A 24,199-nucleotide genomic window follows, 5' to 3' on the forward strand; every position below is an offset into this window, starting at 1 on the left:
ACATATTTGTTCTTTTTCTCTCTTAAAAAAAAAATTGTCTTTTCTCCTTTTTTTAAGGCCACTTAACAAAAGCCTTAACCCAATAGAAGAGGACTAGGTGAGGAGTGCTAATTTCCCATCTGACCGATCTCTAACTACACATATTTGTTCTTTTTCTCTCTTAAAAAAAAACTTGTCTTTTCTCCTTTTTTTAAGGCAATGATGATACCTGGCAATGGCATGTAGCTAGCTTGCGTCAAAATAACCAACTTGTTATTTTTGATGAATTCTTATCTTGTCCTATTAAGAAAAAGAAGGTCGTTTACCAAAAAAAAAAAAAAAAAGGTCAGAGAATATGTACACATCAAAGGTACAGAAATCGTGTGTGAGTGTGTATATATATATATTAACTTTTTTCTTTCCCTTTTTTTAAGGCAGTGTGGCCTGGCATGTATTTTTTTAGTGTAGCCTTACGTATTGTTATTTTGATGAATTCTTATCTTGTCCCATTAATTTAAGGAAAAAAAAAGAGGGTCTAGGACTCTAGGGAATATATATTGTGCACATCAAAAGTATATGAATAGTACACATATATAATAACAATAATAATTTCACTAACTAAAAAATATTTTGTCCGTCGATCATATGATAGCTATATATATGTGTATATATAATCATTTTTGTTTAAGAAATTAAATAAAGAAGATATACCTAAACTACGTCGTTAATTTAGTCCTTTGTTGAACATAATTAAATAACTGTCTCCGTCTTCAAAGCCTAACCGACCAACTAAGAAAGAATGTATCTCTAACACTTTGACCTCTTCTGGATTTTACTTTAACCCCATATATAGAACCTGTGCAGAATATACATAATTATCAAAAGGCCCTAACCTTAAACCCATTTAGGGTAGGGGTTAGAGGCTTTATTAATTGGCAATACATATACATATGGGATCAGCTACAGGTCCTCATGATGATGACTACTTGCCCAGAACATCGCAAAAAGACTACTCGCCCAAAGCTCGTCGTGGTCAATTGCTAAACGTGTGGAAAAGTACATTAACATACAAAAGGTTACCTCAAGAGCCTCTCAACCTCTCAATTCTCAAATTGGATGGCTCATGCTTTGGTATATATACTTTCTCCTATTCAATACTGTTGTGTATATATGTATATATATGTGCATGAATTGTGTAATATTGCATGCATGCAGGCAGGTACGTACATGTATATAGAAATGCCTTCGTAGATATTAATTGTTGTTAATGTGCAAAATACATATATATATATATATATATGCGTAAGTTTGTTAATTTGGATGTGATTACAAATAGGAAATTTTTTAATTAATGTCAAGCAGGGGTGCAAGTTGGGAGGAAGGCAACAATAGCGGATCTGAAAGAGGCGGTGGAAGAGGTTTTTACTGGTCAGTTTATGGCGGATGGAGAAATTTCATGGTAAGTATTGAATTGTCAGCTATATATTAGACATTTTTTTTTAATAAATTTTTTGGGAACCAAAATAGGATGAAGCAATTAAGCATTAAAAAAAAAAATTTGTTATGCATATGGATATATATGGTAAATGTCACTAGTAGATTTTTGTGGAAATAAATTCTATTGAGCTTTATACTAATTAAACCAAACTATATGACAAAACCTTGACTAAATTCCTTTTTCCTTTTCGGTTTCTTTTCTAATTTCTTCAATATTCCAGGCATAAACTGTATGATTAAGGGTTTTCTTTTGAAAGCAAGCAGGAACTTTTATTAGAACATAGTATCAAACTCAGTTACAGAAGTCATAGTCCAAAGGCATATTAGTATACAATCACAGTTGTGGATACAAAGAAAAAAAAAATACATCAACTAATAAGAACACAGCTACAGCTACAATAATTCAATCAGCTTTAACCCAATAACAGCATAAAGCCTAAAACAGAATGAATGAACCTTTCTTTAGCAGCTACATGCGTTTTTAGTTTAGACTTGATGGACTAGACAATACTTATTTTAGACTTGACTTGTTCACCAAAGACAATTTTGTTTCTTTAAATCCAAATATGCATGGTAGGCTGTAGCTCCCCCATGAGAGCTTACTAATAACAGCTTGTAGATTACTCCCTTTCCATTTATTAATATCCTAATCCACCACATTTTCCCATTCAATTGGTGGGTTAGAATTCAAACAAATATCCATTGTCTTTTTCCAAACACTCTTTGTGAAACCACACTCAAAAAACAAATAATCTCTGCAGCAATATTCTCAGGCCATATTTAGTATATAAAATCCCATTCGGGTGCCACCAAATTTGTGTGCAGGTCTCATGTATGGGGTCATTTTTGCTTAAGCTACCAAGGCCAGAAACTAGTAGATGACAAAGCACATATCCGGCTATTTGGAATCAAGGATGGGGTTCAGGTTTGCTATATATTCCATCTTCTTGTTTGGAGTTTGAGAATGTATATATACTACTCATATGAATGGATTCTCGTACGTAGTTTGGTGGTAGCACGACGTTTTCAAGCTCAATTAGCCAGATTCTATTCATTTTTCCTTTCTAATCAAGTTGAACTGTTTAGATCAGGATCTTCATATAAAATAAATTTTGAGACAATGGAACATTTTACAACGATTGATTTATAGAAAGTAATTTTGTAATATGTATTTAGCCTAAAAATGCTTCACTGATGACAGAAAAGTTACTCACTTGGTAAAATATTGCAAGTTAGACAACGATAATACCCTTTCGAGAGTGGAGAGCAGTATTTCGTATACATACATGTCATTATGTCAATGTTAAAATAAGAAAAGAAAAACAAAAGATTAAGAGAGAGAATGATTAAGAAAAACAAGAGTTTACTTGGTTTGCCCCATTGACCTATGTTCATGACAAAAAGTTTTTAGTAAGTACATTTTTACTATTTTATACAGCATATTATAATAACACAATATAAGGTATATATATAGACAATGGTTGACCTATAAGGGTCATTGATTATTTTTGAATCAATGATAATTGATATGTCTTAATTTAGGGTATAATAAGAGAACAACAATAAGGTATGTGTATAGTAAAACATAAAAGTTAGATATATTAAGCCATATAAAATGTGTGCATATACTAACAACCCCTCAAACTCAAGGTAATTTTGAGTTTGGAATTTTAATCTTGTGAAGAAAACCATAACCATGAATGATTTGATTGGATGTAAAATGGATTTGGCAATTTGGAATGAATCGTGCCAAAAATTGACTCTGGCAACAAATAGTGACAATCAATTAGTATTTGGAGAATGATTGTACCAATGACCAAAGAATGGCTACTATGGCCGGAGGATAGCTACACTGTTAACCTAAGGAATATCAACATATATAGGCCGAAGTTTTGGTGAAGAATATGAATGAGTTGATGGATTTCACATAGATTAAATCCAAAAAAAAAAAAAAAATCAGTAATGCACAAATTAAGGTGACTTAAGAGTCTCAAATGTGAAAACAAGCCTTAAAATCAGAATCTACTCAAAACATGAATTAGGAAAGTGCCCTACCTAGAGAGAAGTAGTTATGAAGGATGTTGGGGTACGTAGTGGTTGATTATGATCGGTTAGAATGATAGTCGGTAGTGCTAGTCCAAACAATGATCAGTAGTAAGCCGAGTGATGGTCAACGATGAGCTACTTGAATCTCATGGAAGGCCACATAAAAGTGACTCTGATATCATGTTTAAATAAAAATAAAGAAAAAAAGAATTATATAGAAAAAGAAAGATTAGAAGTAAGAGTTTACGTGATTTAGCATGATGATTTATGTCCATAAAGAAAAATCCTTAGACTTTTATATTCTAAATTAGGCATCACAAGAAGCCAATATAGGGCGTATATATACATAATGATTGAATTATACGAGTCTAATTTGATATGCCTTGATTTATGGCATAGGCAATGTCTAAGATACATACATAACAAATATAGAGAGAAAATACATCAAGTCATATAAAACATGTGTATATACTAGCAGTCAAAAACCAAAATTAAAGTATTGTAAGACCTGAAAGCAAATCACGTGTATGGCTTAGTATATCGAGACCGCTAACTTAGATAAATCTTCTCTAGATCTCATGACAATATTGTTGTTGGACAATGGTAGGATTTCGTAAGTTAAAGGCTATTCAAGGGACCCTTTTTTTTTTTTTTTTTTGACAAAATGCCTGGTACTTTTTGGATCACCACTACTCACCTTTTTGAAGTGGAAGATCTAGAACAAATCCCGATTGTTTTCAAGTTTTTTTTGTACAGAAAGGTGATATGTTAACCATTTAGGCAGTAATTAAGGACTAAATATGAGGTGAAGTTCCTTGCTTGAGGCTTGGTCATCCTTTTAATGTCTATTCCTATAAGAGAGGAAAACATCTCTAGCTACTTTTTAGTGTCAAAGACCACAAGGGAGGTTACTCTATCCTTTAACTTTAAGTAAAGGGAATATTTTACGAGTCATTATATTTGATGGAGAGATTCCTTTGCTGAGAAGTATGTATAGACAGTATAATTCAATTGGATTTTGGTATTCACTAGAATGAGAAAGAAAAATCAATTTGAAATTAGTCTCCTGCAGATTTTCCCGCAATATGTTTCAAGTTTTTAAGAATGTTGATTTATATTAAATTTTCTCTCTGTACGCATGTTTATAACTAAAGGATCATGGTTCAATTAACAGCTGCTTAGGTGATTTGGCTAATAATTCTTATTTTTTGAAAAATACAGCTTTGTTTTTGCCCGGTATCTTTCAATTAACCGTGGCCAAGACAAGAGACCAATAAAACATAGAACTGCTACTTATCAACATTCAACAGCTTGTGGAGTAGTGGTTGAAATGATTAACACATTAATGCTAGAAGGCTTGTTGATGGATCTTGCTGAATCCTTTACCTAGGGCTACCGACGATGATGGACTGAAAGCAATCACTTCGTCTGTTAGTGGTGGCGCATATGTGTTGGGATTAACTTTTTGTTGAAAAGCTTAATTATTCGCTGAAAATTGATAAAAGTACAGTTGTATATAAAAAAGTAAGGTTTTTAAAAAATGTATGCAAATAAATAATTAAGAGAAAAAAGAAAAAGAAAAAAAAAAGGCTAATCCAAATGCATTACTGAAGGATGCTGATCAATGAAGATATATACTACCTCAGAGTGCCAATGTTATAAAATCGATGACAGGAATTTTGATGTGGAATTCATGTTGGCATACTTCTTGAAGGGCGGTTTTCATGCTCCAAATTGTTGTGTGAGGGGAAACTGAGTAGTAGAGGGAATAGGTATAAAAATAATAATAAATAGAAACCCTACACTGGCCCTTCAATATTTCCTGGGAATTGTTTAGAAGGCATACTACACTAATGGTATTCTCAGCTGACTCTATGAAAATGATTGGGACAAAGGGGCAAACTGCACTGTTCTATTTTCAAAGCATATAGCGCCTACTTAGCATATTGAGCTTTCTTGAGGTGCCTGAACCCTGAAAACTTTTTGGTTTTTTTCTTTATGCAAAAGAGAAAGGGAAAAATAATTTCTATTTTGTCGGAGTGAACCTGATAATAAGTTGGCCTTAGCCTAGACAGTTTTCTTCCTTTCAGTGTGGCAGATTTTGATCTCTGAGTCAGGTTTAATTCAATGTACATGTACTTTTGGCTTAGTCTATCTATCCATTGATGGCTTGTCTTCTTTTGCTTTAATTCTTCATGATGTGTTTGAACATGTTGCAATTGAAAGTAAAATAATGATGAGAGAGTGTCTGAACTCCTGATGGGGTCTGGATTCCAAACTTCATCGTTGTAAGTTTAATATAGCATGGATTGCATGCATCACAACTTGCTATTGTAGGGTAATTGGGAGTTTTTATTATAGTCATTGTCCACGAGATTAAGGTACATCAATCAAACTAGCATACTGAAAATATGGGAAAAAAAATTAGGGTGAGAGTATTGCACATTTGAAATTCTTTTTTATATGAATATACATCTGAAATACTTGAAAATATCCGAGAAGGAGACCCTCATGATTCAAATTGTAGAATTTTAGACAGACGAACCAATCACTCCAAAAACTCAAAGCTAATTTAGGAAGACTATTATTACATATAAGTTGACATATATAACACGTCCATTAATTTGTTGGCCCTAAACATGAAGGAGAAAAAGTTTTCTCATCCATGCAGATTAACAGAAACCAAGAGAAGAATCACAATATCCAGACCAGATATTACAATGGTGTAAACTGGTAAACCAAAGAGAGAGTCGTGAATGGATGACTACTCAGTGCATGTTCCACTATGATTTTATATAGATGTACAGGAAACAATCACTAGGACACTCCAAAATATTACCTTACCAGAAGGGCCTGATATTACATATTCATAGTCTCATTTAAAGTTGGGAGATTCTATTATATGGGTATAAACCCTAGTCAACTTAGCTTGAATATATAGGCACTCTGACTAGAGCTCGGTGGTAATTTATGAAACTATTTAGTGAAAGTTCTCATTTTTAGATAAGGAGCCTTAAGAACTGATCAACTTTAGAGGGACCATTGTTTTTGTAATACCCAAATCAAAATTTCTGGTGGTGAACTAGCTAGGTGGGCGCTAAACATATTATTTATACTGCTTTTAAAAGTGATCAAGTTGGTTGTAATTTCCTCTAAGCTGTTATTGTAGCACAGATTTCCAGAATGAAATATTGGAAACTAGTTTGTATTGGGAGATAATTTGAGATCACCGACTGATAGTTATTCTTGGAAGGATGTCTGCAATGGTTACATTGTGACAGAGCTTGGTAAGTACTGCCATTAAAAGTCAAGAATTATTATAGACAACACTCAAAAATTTGAAAAAAAAAAAAAAAGGGAGGAGAAAGGTAAAGAAGACTCAATGTAACAATAATCCACAGAGAAGAAAAGTTCACTTTAGTTTAGAAACACTTAGCATCTGCTCCCTAAATCACTCAAGTTTACAATACTCGAGTTTTCTTTATTTTCAAGACAAAAAGGCATTTGTCAATCATTTTTCCAGGGCATAGTCACCTATAAAATGGCATGTACAGGGTTCTTTCTATAAAGAAGGTGCAATTGACAGGATATTGAGGATATTCCTAGCTTTAGTTCCTCCAGATGTAAAAACCGTGAAATGCTTTTTTTCTTTTGGGAGAGGTAAGGAGACCCTTTGTTGCTTCCTTGCACAATAACATTACAAAGACAGGGACAATCTAATGTCAGGAACTGGACAAGTATAGTTCATGTTGTTTACCAGCTGACAGCTATAAAGGAAGCTAAAAGTGATATGTCCATCAAAAGTAATCCCGGCTAGCTTTAAAGTAATATATAAAAAAATTTCAGGTTGGTATAGTTATGGCTGGAACGACTGTTGAACTTGAACCTATCAAAAGAAGAAAATAGCTTCTTATTTGGGAAGACAGAAAGCTAAAAAGGGTCAGAGTGGTCTCATACAGGTAAAAGATAGAAGTGCTGCTGGTGGCATCGACATTTTCCTCTTTGTTGGCAAGGCTACTTTAGAGAGTTATTGCTGCTTGAGTCCTTTTGAGATTAGGTGGTTAACACTCTTTAGTGCAACTAGAAATATGTCCTTTCTAGCTAGAAATGAGACATGGAATAAGTTGCTAAAACAGATCCTAGTCTTATGTGACATCAAAAACATGTGAAGGCAAAATGAATGTCATAGATATTTATGCTTTGCATATAGACATATACATGCTTTGTATCTTTCAAGGCAGTATATGCTTTGATTTTTTGCTGGAAAGCTTGTTTGCCTGGAACATGACATGGATAGATGCTGGGGTTTGATGGTCCAGCTCCAATGACTCTCTGCCCACATAGACTTCTGTACTGATTGAGCCCAGATAAATCTTGGTATTTAGCTAATATATAAAGTTCCTAGTTGAAGCAAACACTAAATGATTGGCCAAAAGTGGATCAAATTCTAGGAGTAAAATTCTGTAGAATGAATTGAAGCATAATACCTTGACTACATTTAATAGAATAATGAAATTACCACAACTCAAAGCAGTTGGAAAAATCAGGCAGTTGCAAATAACAATCTTGGAAATGACAGGTTTTATCTAATTACAGGAGATAGCTCAATTACAACACAGGCAAATTGTGAGGAATGTTCCAAATTGATGGTTAGCTTTTTAACGTAAGGGTTTAAGAAAAGGAAACTGATGTACCTTTCCTAATCCATTGTCCCTGATGCTCTGGCAAAATTCAAACACCCAAAAATTATATAAGCTTGAAATATAGTCTTCAGACATCCCAGTTGAAACAGGTGGCACCCAAACTTTTGTTTCATCAAATAGTTGAGCCGATTAAAGGGATGCGATTGCTCATCATCTATAATGCTGCTTGCCAGTATTCAGTGGAGAGTCTCTGATGCTCTTGCAATGGGTGTATGTGATCTGTGGAGTTCCATCTGACTTCTTCTTGCGTCTCCCTTGTTGAGATAATCGAGAATGGTGGGATAAGATGGCAAGGTCATTAAGATCTTGCAATGGAGTCAGAACCTTAACAACTTCATCCATGGTGGGGCGCGATTTCGAGTCCCTACTAAGGCAGTTGTAAGCTAACTGAGAGACTTTCTGCACTCCTCTAAGAGAGTAATTCAGTTCCAAGCGGGGATCCACCAGCTGATAAGGTGGCTTTCGCTTGTTGTCAGCTAGATATGGCCGAGCCCATGTAACAAGATTTTGTTCCCCACTAGGACGTTTCTTGTCCATTGATCTTCTGCCCGTTAAAATTTCAAGAAGCACAACTCCAAAGCTATAAACGTCACTTTTAGATGTCAAGTGTCCTGGGGAAAGAAGAGCCAAAATTGTAAAATTGGTTAGATCTCAAACTTCTTACGGTACAAGAAATATATGAGATGACTTGCTTGTGAGCCAAAGACCTGAAGCATCTGAACTGCACAGAACTTAAGTATTTGGGGTTGCAGGACCAACTAATTAAATAGTCAATGCTAAATGCAACATCGTTATCAGATTGATATGAAATATCTCATTTGATGAACTTAAATGGATTCTCTTCAAGAAAATCTTTCACTGTCTAATCTGACATCATAAAATCAGTACCTCAAGATCAATTTAGTCATCCTACAATTAGCCATGTGAAGGTAAAAGATATTGAAATCCTCATATTTGTCATGCAAGTGGAAGTACAAAACACAGGGTTTAAAGGTCCAAATACTCAAAAATTGAAAATTTTTCTGAACCATGTGCCTGTGTGTCCATGCTCTGATGTAAGCACATTCAACAGAAACTCATATGATTTTTGTAGCTTTAAGTGAGTGTATACTTGACACTAGAAATCAGGTCATTTAGGTTCTGATGAAGTCAGTCATGATCATAAATGAACACATTGGTGATTTTAGAGATGACACAATGTCTTATCACCAACTTCAGTGTGTAGTCAATCACCTTATCTGCTATCTGAAGGCCTCACTAAATCTTGCTATGAAGTCTTCTGACCATTAATTATTTAACCATATTAAAGCCAGAATCTAAATTTTTGAACTTGTCCTTAAGCATCCAGATTTTTTTCTGGTCCAAGATTGAATACAAATGCCTACTTGTACAAATGGTATCCAAGCTTGTAAATCTTTCTGCTTTTGTATATAGATATTCAACCTTGTTCAGGGATGGACGCAGGATTTCAAGTTAGGGGGGGCCGGAGATAAGCGAAAAAAAAAAAAATCAAACGCATATTCATATAGTCACTGGTAAAGCCAGGAAATTTTCTTAGAAGGAGCAAGTTAGTTATGCCTACATTGTGTTAATAGGTTAAGCCTACATTGGCTCAAAATGCAAAAAACTCAAGTTAATTTGGCCCAAATTATGACCAAAATTAAATTACTTTATTTCATAAACTAACTTTAAGTAAACTTGTGCCTACATTTTTTTCATTGTACTAAATTATTTGTGCTTAGGTTAATAGGTTTGAACTTACCTTTTTACATTTTAGAGTTTTTCTAAGAAGTTACATCTAATGTTTCAGCATTTAGGATAAAAAATTAATTAATAGGTATGAAATTTTGAAGATTTATACAATAATTTTTGTTAAAAGAAAGTGTGAACAATGAGGTGCAAATTACTATTTAAGTGCAATTAGATCAAATCAAACAATTAAAAAATTATTTGTCCTCCTACTGTTATCAGATATAAATAGATAATTTAATATTCTAATATAAACCACATTATTATATATTATATTATTATTATTATTATTATAAATAGATTTATACAATATATTTTTTTTAAGGTTTTCATGGACTTTTGAAAACTCTTGGGCTGACTGGTTTTTTTGGACCCGGGGGGGGCCCCGGGCCCCTTTTGCCCTGCACTTGGGTCCGTCCCTGCTTGTTATAGCTTGTAGGATTTCCTCTGATACCAAACAGAAGGCTTGTACGGTACATGAGAGTTTGAAAACTTTCAATAAGTTCAAAATTTCTTCTAGCACCTTCTTACCTGTCATTACATATTCTGGAGCAGCATACCCATAAGTTCCAACAACCCTGGTAGAGACATGCGTTTTGTCTCCTCGTGGCCCCGCTTTGGCTAGACCAAAATCTGAAAGCTTTGCATTATACTCCTATAGAAGACAATCCCTTATAGTATTAACAACTAAGTGTAACAAAAAATCTGAAATTCATCATTCACTAATATGATTATTTACGTACCGAATCAAGCAATATGTTGGATGTCTTGAAGTCTCTATATATGACTGGTTCTGGACCATTATGGAGGAAGGCCAATCCTTTTGCTGCGCCAAGTGCAATCTTAATCCTATTGGACCATGGAAGAGGTATGGTCCCTTCAAAAATTTTGACAAAATCAGCATTGTTTTAATACAGCATTATGAAGTTGCATGATCATGTGAAAAATACAAGATTATACAAAATTTAAAAAATTTTTAAAAAAAAAAGGCAAGAGAAAAGAAAAGAAAAGGTTAAATTGAAGGCATTATCTTAATTTAAGCATCCATCAATCTTTGATCTAGAAGAATTGTTGTAAAAACATAGAACATATCTATAGGCTTATACTCCTAAAGGAAAATCAAACTTCAACATGGAAGGGATTTTAGGATTCAATGATTGCATGAGATATCGGAGAGAAAGTGGAGAAAAAAGGGGGAAATTAAATATTGGAGTCAGAAGAACAAATATTCCATGCTTAATAAGAAAATAAAATTTATTGTAACAATATCACTTATGTTTCAGAAGACAAATTCTCTTAATTAAAATTTAGAAAATAGTAATGCCAAGCAACTTTCTCATTGCAGTTTTCCAGAATAAACACCACAATATAAAAGTTAAGCAAGATGAGTTGCAATAAAAATTTGAAGTAGGAAGGTTAAACCATAGCTACACTCACTTCTAAAAAGATGGTTCTCAAGACTTCCACGGGTCATAAATTCATAAACAAGCAGCCGTTGGTCATCTTCAATGCAGTACCCAATAAGCTTAACGAGATTGGGATGGTGAAGCTGTCCAAGAAAGTCAACCTCAGCCTGCATTAAGTAAGTGACAGTTACACTCCCAATTTCCAGCATCTAACTAACAATTTACTTTTGACATCAATCTACTAACCCAAAGCAGATATTCTACTAACCACCCATTCTCTATGGCCCTGCAGACCATCTGGCTTCAAGCTTTTGACCGCAACTGTAATTCCTGACCCAGGCTTTGCTGGTGCTGTCCCATTTTCCTCAATCCATCCTTTGAACACATATCCAAATCCACCCTCCCCAAGAATACTATCGGGTCTGAAATTTCCGGTAGCAGCTTTTAGTTCCTGAAAAGAAAATTGAAGCAGCTGGCATGGAGTTTTGCTTTCTGATGTTGGTGGTGGATTAGGCTTATCCGATGATAGCTGAGCTTCATTGGGAGCACAGAGTTCTCTGTTGCTAGCATTTAGATATCGTGTTTCAGTCGCTGCATTGGCAGAATGATTGTCAAAAGTTCTGATTTAATCACAACCCCTCTCATACAAAAAATACATGATAGATGTCAAGTTAGCTTGCTTTGAGCTACAAAGGCTTCACAAAGAGCATCAACAAACTCTGCAGAAATGAACTATTACAATCAACATCTAGAATAGACACATGAGAGCTCATATTTTGCAAAACTTGGGAATTCAGTGAGATGTCAAGGTGGCATGAAAAATTGTGCAGCTTTATCTGAAAAAGGTTGACTACTTTCCATATTAAGTACCAAGGCCTTAGACGATCCCAAGAACAGAATTATCGATTACGCAGCTATTAGAAGAAAAACCAGTTAACTCTCAATTGTCACAATATTCTTCTCACACAGAACAAGAAAATTTGTATTTTGTAGCTAGAACTAAAGAAAATGATGATATTAGAATCACTAGCAGAGACCCAGTTTGGGATCTGTTGTCTACTTCACAACTACATCATGATCTCACAATATACAGGAGTCCTCATCAGAAACTCAAAATTTAAATGGTTTGTAGAAAACAGGGGAATTGAGTAAATTACCTTTCAAATCCAAGTTCCACAGAAAATGAGTTGAATTACTTTAGAATTTGAGAGAGAGAGAGAGAGAGAGAGTCTCACAGAATGTAAAAACAGAGGAGACCCATATGAAGGCAGAAATGGAGCATTTTCTGAGATAAGTTATATCAATCTTGCAGATTTAAAAGTAGCAGAAAGTACTAAAATTGAGTACCAAAAATAGAGTAACACACATATTTGTATGTTTGTGACAAAAAGTGTGTGTTTATATATATATATATATATATAAAAGAAATACCTGCGTCATAAACTAGACTAGTACGAGGGATAGTGTTGGCAGAGTCTTTAGAAGCAGAGGACTTGCAGGAACCTCTAACGCCGCGTTTCAACACAGCCCAGCACCCACACTTCTTCTCCATAACTCTCTCTTCTGCTTCTTCTTTTGGCTGATTCTTTTAACTTTGATGGGTTCCCATTATAATAATTGGATGAGAGCGGTGAGAAAAGAAGGAATCAGCCATGGTTGTGAGGGAAGAGAACAGAGGAGAAGAAGGGAAAGAGGCAAGTAGAGAGAGAGAGAGAGAGAGAGAGACAGAGAGAGTACAAAAGATAGAGAGAGAGTGAGAAAGTGTTATGGTTGTTGTTGCTGCTGCTGTTGGAGATTGCAGGCATCATCATCGCCATCATCGCAGTGTGTACAAAAAGAACTTTTTTCCCACCACCTTTTGTGTGGGGGATGGAAATGGGATCATGGGAATTTTTCTCTCTCTCTCTCTAACATGACAAAATTACCAAAAACATTTTGTGTCAAACAAATATTTATATTACTCACAAATAATAATAATGCCATGGACACTCCATAAAAAAAATGCCATAGACAATTTTTTTCTCATCAAATTTCACACTCAATTGAAGTGATTAACTCTAAGAGGTGGATCTATGAGTGTTAATTGTGTCTACTATTAACCGCTTTAACAATTAGAAATTTTTTTATAAAAAAAATTGTATCCATATCTTTGTTATACCCACAAAACATTACATAAAAAAAAAGGTTTTATTTGGCGATTATGGAAACCTATCAATCACTTTGCAAGGATATTTCTTTTTTGTTTTCTTCTACAAAATTAAGAAAATGCAAGAGGATTACTTCCTAAGATATTGATTGATGCCTCCCTTTATGACCATTAACGTTTTATGGAAAATATTAAGATATTATTTTTAAAATTCCTATTTCATGCCGTCTTCCTTTTGATGAAAATTATTAGTTAAATTGCATACTTAGTTCTTGACAAGTCTTTAACGTCATTTGATTAATGAAAAATGCTAATGTAATTCAATAAATTGAAGTTAGTTTGATGATGTGGAACCTATGATGTAACATGAAATCCTTTTGATACATCATCATTTTCCATAAATTCAATAACAATAAGAGTATTTTTGAAGCAATTTAATAATTATAGGATTAAATTGAAACATTTTAAAGTATAAGAGTTATTTTGAAAGAAAAAAATGTCAACATTTTTTTTTTTGAGAAACAAAAAATGTCAAACTTTGTGGACTAAACCATGCAATTTAGTTGAAACTATACTATTGTGTAAACTCCAATAATAAATGGTATATCTTGCACCATCGAGGGTGGTGGTCTACTGACGTTGGGCTTCCAACCACCACCCCCCCCCCCCCCCCCCGCCCGGGGATCTGGTGGGTGGTAGTTCTTAATGTCAAATCTAAAATAGGAAGCACTTGAAATTATTTCCACGTCATTAGTCCAATGTTCACTAGTACCTTTGGTGGAATACAAATTCTCTGTACCATTTTTGGTATTTCACTTTATATTTTACCAGTCACAACTTGTCATATATTTGTTTAATTTTCCTTATAAAATAGCCAAAGTTTAAAATGAAAAAAAAAAAAAAACACATGAAAAATTGTGATTGTTGAAATATAAAATGAAACACAAAATGTGGTACGGAAGATTTGTATTCCCTTTGTGAGGTTGGCTATGGCTTAATCAATTCACTTTTTGCAGGCTTAATCCCAATTGATAAGATGCTACTATAGTTATGCCTAAGTAGAATGCTACATTTGGTGGCCTCATCCTACAATTTTTTTTTTTGTTTATAAAAAAAAAAAAAACATTGGTATACCTTGCTTATGGGAGTCAATTCCATAAATCATGTATCTATGCTTGATAAGCCTCTAATAAAAAAATAAAAGTAAACTTTATGCTTTATCTAGCTACCATTGTTTGGGAAGATATATAAGTGTTTGATTGAGACCCTGTAGCAATTTTGGGAAATGGACTATATGGATGCCTCTATTTCATGTGGCCAACCTCCTAAATTTAGTCCTACTTGCTTATATATGGTAAAAGATTGCCTGTAAACTGCTTGACAATTGACTTGAAGTTAGTTTGAGTTCCATATTTGGTGAAGAACATAATAACAACTAGCCAACTTGCACTATAGGCTTTTTTTTTTTTTGGAATTTGATTTATCCCTCAATCTTTTATAGAAGACAATAGTCAAGAGTGGCATTTAACCAATAGTTTTTTTTTTTGAACCAATGGTTGTATGAACAATTTTATTTTAATTTATTTTTAAGGTTAGGTTAAGAAGAAAAGCAATAATTTCAAAGATGGGGGGGGAGAGTACGGACGTAATATCCCCACCGAATAAAGGAGGAAAATAGAAACTATACCCGAGATCTTTGAGAACTGACATTCAAGCTTTGAATCAAAAAAGAAACAATAAACAAATAGGAGATAAAAATAGAATAATATTCTTGGCTGAAACTAGGATCTTGGCATTAAAAAAATTATATGAAGAATATGAACCAATAAAGTTTTAGTGGATTTGCTTCAGTTTCCAGAAGGTTTCCACACACTGCCAATCAGTAATATGCCTTGAAATTAAGCAACTAAGATTAACGTTCATACTATTTAACGTACGCAAGCATTTTGATTTCCAAAAAGACAAAAAAAAAAAAAAAAAAAAACAAGGATGGCATATTTTTAGAAGTAGCATGATATGCACCACTATGTTATTCTCCATTATTAGGAAATGGGACTTTGCTTTGGTCCTGAGGTTTTCTTTCACTTTTGGATTTCACTTTCTTGACTTAGATCTCTCCCTCTCTCTCTCTCTGTGGGTTTAGATTTGGGTTACTGTCAATTCTGGCACCTACTGAGCTTAAAGATCTTTCCATAGAAGTAGTTTGTAAATTTGCTAGATTTTATCTCCAAAAGCTTTCCTTAATCAAATAAGTTTTGCTATGAGTTAAAAAAAAAAAAAAAACAAAAAAACAAAAATCTTGGTCATATTATCGATCGATTGGTCAAAACTAATAGAAAGATAGTCAAGAGTATATTTGAGTGCAATCCAATCAGTCTCCCTCTAGACAATAAAAGTGTAGATATATATATTCCTATATCGAATTAGCAGGTTTATCATAGGTGGGTTTTTCTCTTGAAAGTCTATATATTTGTTAAATAAAGAGAGAAGAAGAGAGGGAGAGTGGGGTTAGGGTATGGAGGGAGGTGCTTGGTGAGAGGTCATTTCATCAACCAACCATAAAACAAAATAAAATTGTATTCTATGATGCTTTGGGTGAAGAAAAGCGATGTGAGAGAGAGAGAGATCCTATTCTTTTTTCTACACTGTGCATGCAACTTGGACAAGGTCTTGTTGGAAAGGGCTTTTAGTACCAATTGCCCCCACTAAGTGGGTGGGTCCTACCTTTATAGGCCCCCACCATTTCGGAGAGAGAGTTTGGAAGTTGGAACACTGACCAGTGAAGCCCACTCAGTGTCATCATATGCAAACAAGATATCCTATTTTTGGAGGTATAAAGTTACCAACCCATATAATTGGTGTAGGAGAAAGCTCTGGAGGTTTTGATTTTTTTTTAGAGAGAGAGAGAGAGTTGAGATCAACAAAATATACTATGCCCTTACTGAATTGGACCAACTGAGTAGTATCCCTAGGGCCCAAAGAAATCAAGCTGTATATATAGATAATCATAATCATGATCTGATATGATCCATGAACCATCCAAATTATCCAATGTACCTAGCTAGTTCAAAATGAAAATTGGTTTTGGGCAGGCAAAATTTTCAGGTTGACTAAACCAAAAACACAGTGAACCACTTGTGCATGTCAGGTATCTTAATCATGGTTGCTACTATTTATGTTTATGAGATGCCATTGGTGGCTTGGCAGAAAGAATGAAATATGATATATATCCTAAAGAATATGTGATTGATGTGAAGATGCTTCTTGACTAGTTTCCACCATAGCGTGTGTGAAAGCCAACAACTAAACTGAGTGATTGCAGTTAACCCAATTATCAATTCAACTCAGTGGACAGCATGGGTAGCATCTTTTGGATATGGTCTCTATATAATGTTATTGCTTGTACTTTTGGCCCTTCACATGAAAAATATAATTAAAGCCACAAACCGAAAGCATATTTTGTGAAGCACAGTGAATTTAACACTCAAACCCATTTACATATATGGAAAAGGACTCGCAAAAATGGGTGAAGCGGAACGAACAAAATAATACGACCAAAGATTTAGAAAGACACAATATATATTCGAACTTTAAAACGAGTTCTTCATCATAATTTTCTTTTCTTTTCTATCAAAAAAAAAAAAAAGTAAAGGGGGAAATTTTCTTTGGAATTTTGTTAAAACGAACTTACCAAAATATGCATATATTCTTTTCCATGATTTAGTGATTTACCCTATCAAGATCTATTCCTAGATGTGACGCATTCATTATTGGATTTGGATCTAGAGGTGCTTGACAATATGGATGGAAAAAAAAATACTCCATCTAGTCTGATTGGTCCTGCTCTACTCCACTGGTAAGAAATGATGTGTGGGGATGAGTTTTGCTCACTAATGCAAATGTGTACATAGCGATGTCGAATGTTATAAAAAATTTGAGTGTATTTTTTTTATTATTACTAATTTGTTTTGAGATGAGTTACACAACTCACAATCTGAGTGAAGGCGCAAAATTTATTTTCTCCTCCACGGAAGCATAAGATAGAGTATTATTTTTAAGGTGGGTTTGGGACTAACACCTATAACCCTCATCACTAATATCTTTCATCAGTTAATAAGAATCACTAACACACTTTGAAAGGATATGAAACTATGGTCATATTCCTTAGACCGACTCTTGCCTGAATAAATGTATCATCTTTTTTTGTTTAATTCCTGAGCATGGGTAAGATACTCCCTTATTTAGGGCTCTTTGGAAATAAGTTGTTTGAAAAACTATACCTAGATAAAAGTAAAATTTTTAAAGGCTATATTTTTTTTATTAAAAAAAAAATTGTAGTTTAATCTGCCCTCCTAAACAAACATGCCACAATTTCATCAAAAAAAAAAATGTCACAAAGTAGAAAACTCCATGGATGAATCTACACTTTTAGTTGGACTTGGGGGCATTTTGTTGGGCCTGTTTATTTAAGGTCTATATTAGACCGGTTCTACCCAATGTATTTTGTTGCCCTGATGGGCCATTTCAAGACCTCCCACCCCACCTTTTCACCACTTACAAAGACAAAAAAATGTGAAGAGCTCTGAACCCAAACGAATGTAAAGTTGGGTTGGGCCATGATGCACCTTTTTCATTTCCTGCTTGATCTGCCAGTTTGTCTGTCTCAAGGCCTCTCTCAAGTCTCAAGTTAAGTTGCTATCTATCTTTACGAGAGAGAAAGAGACAAGTACAACACAAGCTCAAAAGACAAAAAAGAGATAAAGATTGCTATAGAATTAGAACCCACGAGAGGCATTTAACATTATAATCGGACGGTTCTAGAGAGAGAAAAGTGAAAAGAGTGCATTTTCAACCCTCTTTTTCACTTCTCTATTTTTCTCCGCCACCCTTTCCCATTCGCCAAAGAAGTTTCAACAAACCCAAGTGCGTGTACCGTCGACTTTCATGTTCAACAACTATTGATAGGGATAAAATAAAATAAAATAATTCCACAACAACTAGAAATTATTAATTAAATACAAAACGACAAGAAAAAAAAAAAAAAAAAAAATCTCAAAGGTATCAACTATCATGTCTCAAAAGACAAGATTCTCAAAACATAAAAAAATAAAAATCTCAAACAGACAAAAAGCCCACTATAGATGTATATTCCTATCCAAACCAAACTGAATGAAACACGTCTCTGAAGTGAAAGTCTCACATCTAAAGTTTCATCCCACTCACGAATCTTGGCTACGTGTCAGCTCCTGATTGGTCATCCATTTCCCCTACCCCACGCGTGGTTGGACGGTTGCGCTTTCTCTCCGCTTTTTTCAACCAGTGAATGACACAGAGCCTTAGCCTACCCTAATTTATTTACCATCTATATTTTCATCCAAAAAAGAAAAAAACTCTCTCTCTCTCTCTCTCTAATCTCAAGACTATAAGTTAATATTATTACCATTTCTTTAACTTTTTCCAAGCTCTTGTTGTGTTTGTATACTGGGGGAAATAGAATTGTACGGTAGTATATTTGGGGGGGTTGAGGTGAAAAAAAGAAAAGAGTCGGTGAATGAGAGAGAAGGGGTGGGAGATAGAGAAGAGGGAGAGAGAGTAGAGGCGGAGGGAACGAAACATGTCTGCCATAGTGTGCGGGAAGAGATCCTCCATTTTCGAAGATAATCTCAGCCCACCTGTTTCCAAGAGAATTCGTTGCTCTTCTTCTTCACCTGTTCGATTCTCTCCGCCCACCACCGCAACTACTACTCTCTCTTCTTCCTCCTCCTTCGATTTGATCCACCACCTCACGGCTATTTTTCCTCACATGGACCAGAAGGTATGGGATCGGTGTGTTTTGATTTACTTTTTTTTTTTTTTTTTTAAATCATGTGGGTTTGGATGAGAAATGAGAAATACGAATTGGGTATTTTCGGTTTGGTTCAAATTTGTTACCTTTTCTTTGTTTTCTAATATCTTTTGATTGATGGTCATTGTTTTGGGTTTTTCTTATTAGGGTTTGATTCGATTTGGTATTCTGTTTTATAAATTATGTTACTTGTTATTGAATTTTGACATTTCATGGAAATTATTTTACTTTTTGTTTGTTTTTAATAATAAGAAATAGTCTTTGGGGAATGGGAATTTCACTTTTTTAATATGCGCCAATTAGCTCTAGCTCAAATGGTGGCAATAGTTGATTCTGTAAATCTTTACTTTATTTTGTTCCTAATATGTTGGTTTTTAATTTTGGATAGATGGACATTTAATTTGCTGAATAATCCACAAGACTATACCTCAATAATTTATGATAAAAATGTGGTAATTCATGTATTAAGGTAGCCAATAAAAGATTTTAGGATAGTCTTGAGAATGCAGTTAGCTCATTAAATGTGCTTTTGAAATTTGGAGGATGTGCATTACAATTTACAACTCCTGATGTAATATGGTGGTAGTTACTAACATTTGAGGAGAACTATGATCATTATAGCTTCTTGAGAGAGCGCTTGAAGAATGTGGTGATGATCTTGATTCCGCTATCAGAAGTTTGAATGAGCTTCGTTTAGGATCTACTGGTGATAACTTGGGTTCTGCTGCGCCCAAATCTGATGCAATACCGGAAGCAAATGTACAATCACAGGGTATGCTTACGAAATATTTTGAATCAGTTCTTTGAACTCAATCTTTATGTTTCTGGCTGTTTCTAACTTGCATTGGTTTGACAGATTTACTTGTTTCTTCTTTATGTGTGTGTTTGTGGAATTTTATTGTTTATGAATTATTTGCATGTGAAGGTTTGCTCTCTGTATGTTCAGTAATGCAAGGTCTAATAGTTTTCCTTTTTTGTAACTTATTATAAACTGTATGAACATATATTACCATTGATAATATATTAAACTGAACCATGAAAGAATGTTCAGAACAATTTTTGAAATATGTATTTTCTATTCATCAAACACCACCACTATGACCTATATGACTATAAGGGGGTTATCCTTTATTGGATTGTCTGATCATTGCCTGAGTTTGAGTACCTTATGTTTGCCTCTCTCTCTCTCTCTCTCTCTTCCCCATTTTGTACCTTAGAATTCTGATATATGGCAATAATTCTCATGGGATCTTAATTATTGATTCTGATTTGATGATCCCTTAAACATTTTAATTCAATCATTAGCTGTTCCTTTTTTTCCCCATTTCTGTGTTCTCTGTCTCCCCTTTTATCTAATGACACATATTGGCACATGGGCTTCTCCATGCCTTTTTTGTTGATGATGTGATTACTCATGGCAGATTAAACTGGAATATAGTTGTATTTTATCTCTGGGAGGTTTAGCAGTCCTGTAACTTTGGTTGGTCGGTCAATGTGAAGACATTGTCTCCTCCATTGTATTGATGAGCCACTTTCTTCATTCAAATTTACAAATAGTCCACCTGGGTTTAGGCATTAGACTATATTTGACTTCTCTTTATAGTTTTTAATGTAAACTTTGCTTTGGACCTTGAAACATTGCTTGAATCCTTTTTAGAGGAAGAAAATGAGTATGTTTGTTGACTGCTAACAAATAGAGATCAATTTAGAGATTTATCAAAAAGAGAGTTGGTACTTGAGACATAGCCAAGGCTACTATTTAAGAGAGAGAGAAAGAGTCCATAACGTTGCTGTCAGCTGCCGCATCCCGGTTCAAGAATTTTAATCCAATTCAGAGTTCAAACCTTGACTTTGATCAAAATTTCAGTTCCATAAAAACTAAAATTTTAGGCTAAAACATTAGGTAATTTAACGGCACATGATGGTAATGGTAAGACATGTTTATCTGCACTGACAATGGAAACCATCTTTTCATCTCTACAAGTTGCAAAGCTACTTCTTGACTTTGACTTGATCCATTAGCATGTGGAAAGGAATCATCTGAAGGGAATCCATTAACAATACTGAATCAAGTTGGTGCCAAGAACATGTCAAGGGAATTGGTATGTTAGTGCTAATGGATCAAGCACCTTTTGACCCCCTGACTGAATCTTATTGGCAATTACTCATTGCTTAAATCAGCTTTTGACCCCAACTTGATTCTTCTAACGTAAGGGAATCAACATAGCAAAAGGGTTATGAACACTGATTTTTTGAAAGGATATCCTCACCCATCATGCTTTTGAAAATTTGAACCAAACTCAGAAGAAACGAGTTTCTTTGAAAATGGATGGTGCTTTTGTGAAGTGCCAGATGTTGCAGGTGACGAGAATAATCAATGCTATTGTTTCAGATTTTATCTGAGATTTTGTAAACTAATAGAGAACGAGTTCAAGCAATTTATGACTGAAAAGGTGAATGTGAAATCAGGGGGTATTGCTTACATAATTGTTGTCTCTTTTTGGTTTGCAACTATTCCTGTTAAAATTTAACAGAATTTAGTGCAACTTGCTTAATGTGCTTCATTGCTGACTAAATTTTTTAAAGAATACAAGACAATTGTCATAATTATTGGTGTCAACTATATGCGCCCCCTACCTCCCCCCCCCCCCTCCCCCAACCCACCAAAACCTTTGATTTTCTAAGTTTTTGGCCCTTGCGACCATTTCTAATTGGTGTTGGACTTCTTCGTGGGATGGGTGCGATATTTTGTTTCAGGTGTAGTGACAGATAATGGAGAGGTCACACCTGGTGAGGAGCAATCAGCTCCACAGAACCCTCCCATGGATGGTAATGACTGGGTGGAGCTCTTTGTTAGAGAAATGATGAGTTCCTCCAATGTAGATGATGCTAGAGCTCGTGCTTCAAGAGTGCTTGAGGTTTTGGAGAGATCCATCTGTGCACGTGCAAGCACTGAGGCCACCCAAAGCTTTCACCAGGTTGTTTATTTTACTGTCATTTCTGTTACTGTTATTGTGGCTACTCAATTATGCAGAATGTAATCATAAATTCCCATATTGTTCTTTCCTTTTTATTTTTATTTTCTTTGGTGGATGGGAAAAATGGGGAGAGAAGTGCAGGGGGTGCCAGGGCAGTTTCAGCTGGGGTTAGGGTTTGGACAATTTAAATCTAATAATATCATGTTTCCTTTTAAGGCTTTGTTTACTTATTGTGGGTTGCTCTATTGTAGGAAAACATGATGCTGAAGGAACAAGTAGAAGCACTTATTCAGGAAAATTCAATTCTCAAGCGAGCAGTGTCTATCCAACATGAACGTCAGAAAGAGTCTGAAGAAAGGAACCAGGAGTTGCAACATCTGAAGCAACTGGTATCCCAGTACCAGGATCAGCTGAGAACATTAGAGGTTTGACTCACAGACCCCATAATTTCTTGACTCTGTATATGATCTCATGTTCCATGTCAGCAGCAGAGTGTTCTGAGGCTATGCTGTTTGGCATTTGAAAGAAAATGTTAATAAAAATTGTGCATTTAGTCTTCTTGGCATAGTCATTTTGATTGGATCTTTGCTTCTTTACAGTCATTGCATGATTGAACTATATTCCTGCTGTTGTTTTCTATATTTTCTTTAGTCTGATGATTATTGTTTGATTTGTGATGCACTACCAGGTGAACAATTATGCATTGACAATGCATCTAAAACAGGCTCATTGAAGGAACAAGTAGAAGCACTTATTCAGGAAAATTCAATTCTCAAGCGAGCAGTGTCTATCCAACATGAACGTCAGAAAGAGTCTGAAGAAAGGAACCAGGAGTTGCAACATCTGAAGCAACTGGTATCCCAGTACCAGGATCAGCTGAGAACATTAGAGGTTTGACTCACAGACCCCATAATTTCTTGACTCTGTATATGATCTCATGTTCCATGTCAGCAGCAGAGTGTTCTGAGGCTATGCTGTTTGGCATTTGAAAGAAAATGTTAATAAAAATTGTGCATTTAGTCTTCTTGGCATAGTCATTTTGATTGGATCTTTGCTTCTTTACAGTCATTGCATGATTGAACTATATTCCTGCTGTTGTTTTCTATATTTTCTTTAGTCTGATGATTATTGTTTGATTTGTGATGCACTACCAGGTGAACAATTATGCATTGACAATGCATCTAAAACAGGCTCAACAAAGTAACTCCATCCCAGGGCGTTTCCACCCTGACGTCTTCTAGTGGTTCTTGGATATGTTAATTTGACCTGGTGGGTGGTTACTATTTGATCGTGCTTTCAACTACTGTGAAAAAGGTAGTGCAATTTATCTGTAGGCACTACAAATGGTATCTGATGTCCCAATTGCTTTGTGGGGGGTTTGCCCTCTTATAGTCAAATGGTAGGCAGTGATGAAAGACACATTTACTTTCGTTTGAATGCATCATTAAGGGTCACTTCTCTTTATTGTTTGTGTCCTCGATTTGAATTGAAATCGTTACACATCATAGATGTTTGTAGGTATATGCGTTAAGAGATCAAATAAATATATTGTAGCACTATACCTTGATAAAAAGATTAGTGGTGCTTAAATTATCTCTAATATTTTTCTCTCTGGTTCACACTTCTGGTTCGTCTGTTGATAAAGTAATGCTCTAGTGAGAAGCTTTTTCCGCATAGAGCGTTCTCCAACCCTTTCTCCAACCTTGATTTTGAATACAGATTAATTATATAACAAATGTTATACGGAATTGTTTTTTTAATATGAAAGTGTAAAAATACCCGCTAGTTGATACAAAATACGAGAATACATGACTTTAAACACTCATCTTTAAAATGTGACTTCAAGTAAA

General features: G+C 34.7%; 3 protein-coding genes across 5 annotated transcripts; 2 read left to right on the forward strand and 1 right to left on the reverse strand.

Annotated features, from left to right (window-relative positions):
• Positions 1-791: 791 nt before the first annotated feature.
• LOC111988522 (U11/U12 small nuclear ribonucleoprotein 25 kDa protein) lies at positions 792-5,309 on the forward strand. Of its 2 annotated transcripts, XM_065760621.1 has the most exons (4): positions 832-1,110; positions 1,342-1,438; positions 2,302-2,401; positions 4,744-5,309. In XM_065760621.1, the coding sequence occupies exons 1-4, from the start codon at positions 930-932 to the stop codon at positions 4,771-4,773; spliced, it is 408 nt and encodes a 135-aa protein (XP_065616693.1). In that variant the 5' UTR covers positions 832-929; the 3' UTR covers positions 4,774-5,309. The 2 variants fall into 2 exon arrangements, with proteins under 2 accessions (XP_065616692.1, XP_065616693.1); XM_065760620.1 differs by lacking the exon at positions 2,302-2,401 and having other exon boundaries at positions 792-1,110.
• Positions 5,310-7,995: 2,686 nt separating this feature from the next.
• On the reverse strand, positions 7,996-13,275 carry LOC111988517 (serine/threonine-protein kinase PBL35). Its single transcript, XM_024020316.2, has 6 exons — positions 12,812-13,275; positions 11,649-11,971; positions 11,412-11,547; positions 10,718-10,851; positions 10,506-10,629; positions 7,996-8,836 (listed from the first exon to the last, which is right to left on the reverse strand). The coding sequence occupies exons 1-6, from the start codon at positions 12,930-12,932 to the stop codon at positions 8,376-8,378; spliced, it is 1,299 nt and encodes a 432-aa protein (XP_023876084.1). The 5' UTR covers positions 12,933-13,275; the 3' UTR covers positions 7,996-8,375.
• Positions 13,276-18,924: 5,649 nt separating this feature from the next.
• Positions 18,925-23,949, forward strand: LOC111988519 (uncharacterized). Of its 2 annotated transcripts, none has more exons than XM_065760619.1 (5): positions 18,925-19,341; positions 19,993-20,143; positions 22,129-22,349; positions 22,601-22,774; positions 23,504-23,949. In XM_065760619.1, the coding sequence occupies exons 1-5, from the start codon at positions 19,141-19,143 to the stop codon at positions 23,588-23,590; spliced, it is 834 nt and encodes a 277-aa protein (XP_065616691.1). In that variant the 5' UTR covers positions 18,925-19,140; the 3' UTR covers positions 23,591-23,949. The 2 variants fall into 2 exon arrangements, with proteins under 2 accessions (XP_065616691.1, XP_065616690.1); XM_065760618.1 differs by lacking the exon at positions 23,504-23,949 and adding an exon at positions 23,038-23,091 and having other exon boundaries at positions 18,927-19,341.
• Positions 23,950-24,199: the final 250 nt, after the last annotated feature.

This window comes from Quercus suber, unplaced genomic scaffold, assembly GCF_002906115.3.
Source record: "Quercus suber isolate HL8 unplaced genomic scaffold, Cork oak 2.0 scaffold_375, whole genome shotgun sequence".
Classification (NCBI taxonomy): domain Eukaryota; kingdom Viridiplantae; phylum Streptophyta; class Magnoliopsida; order Fagales; family Fagaceae; genus Quercus; species Quercus suber.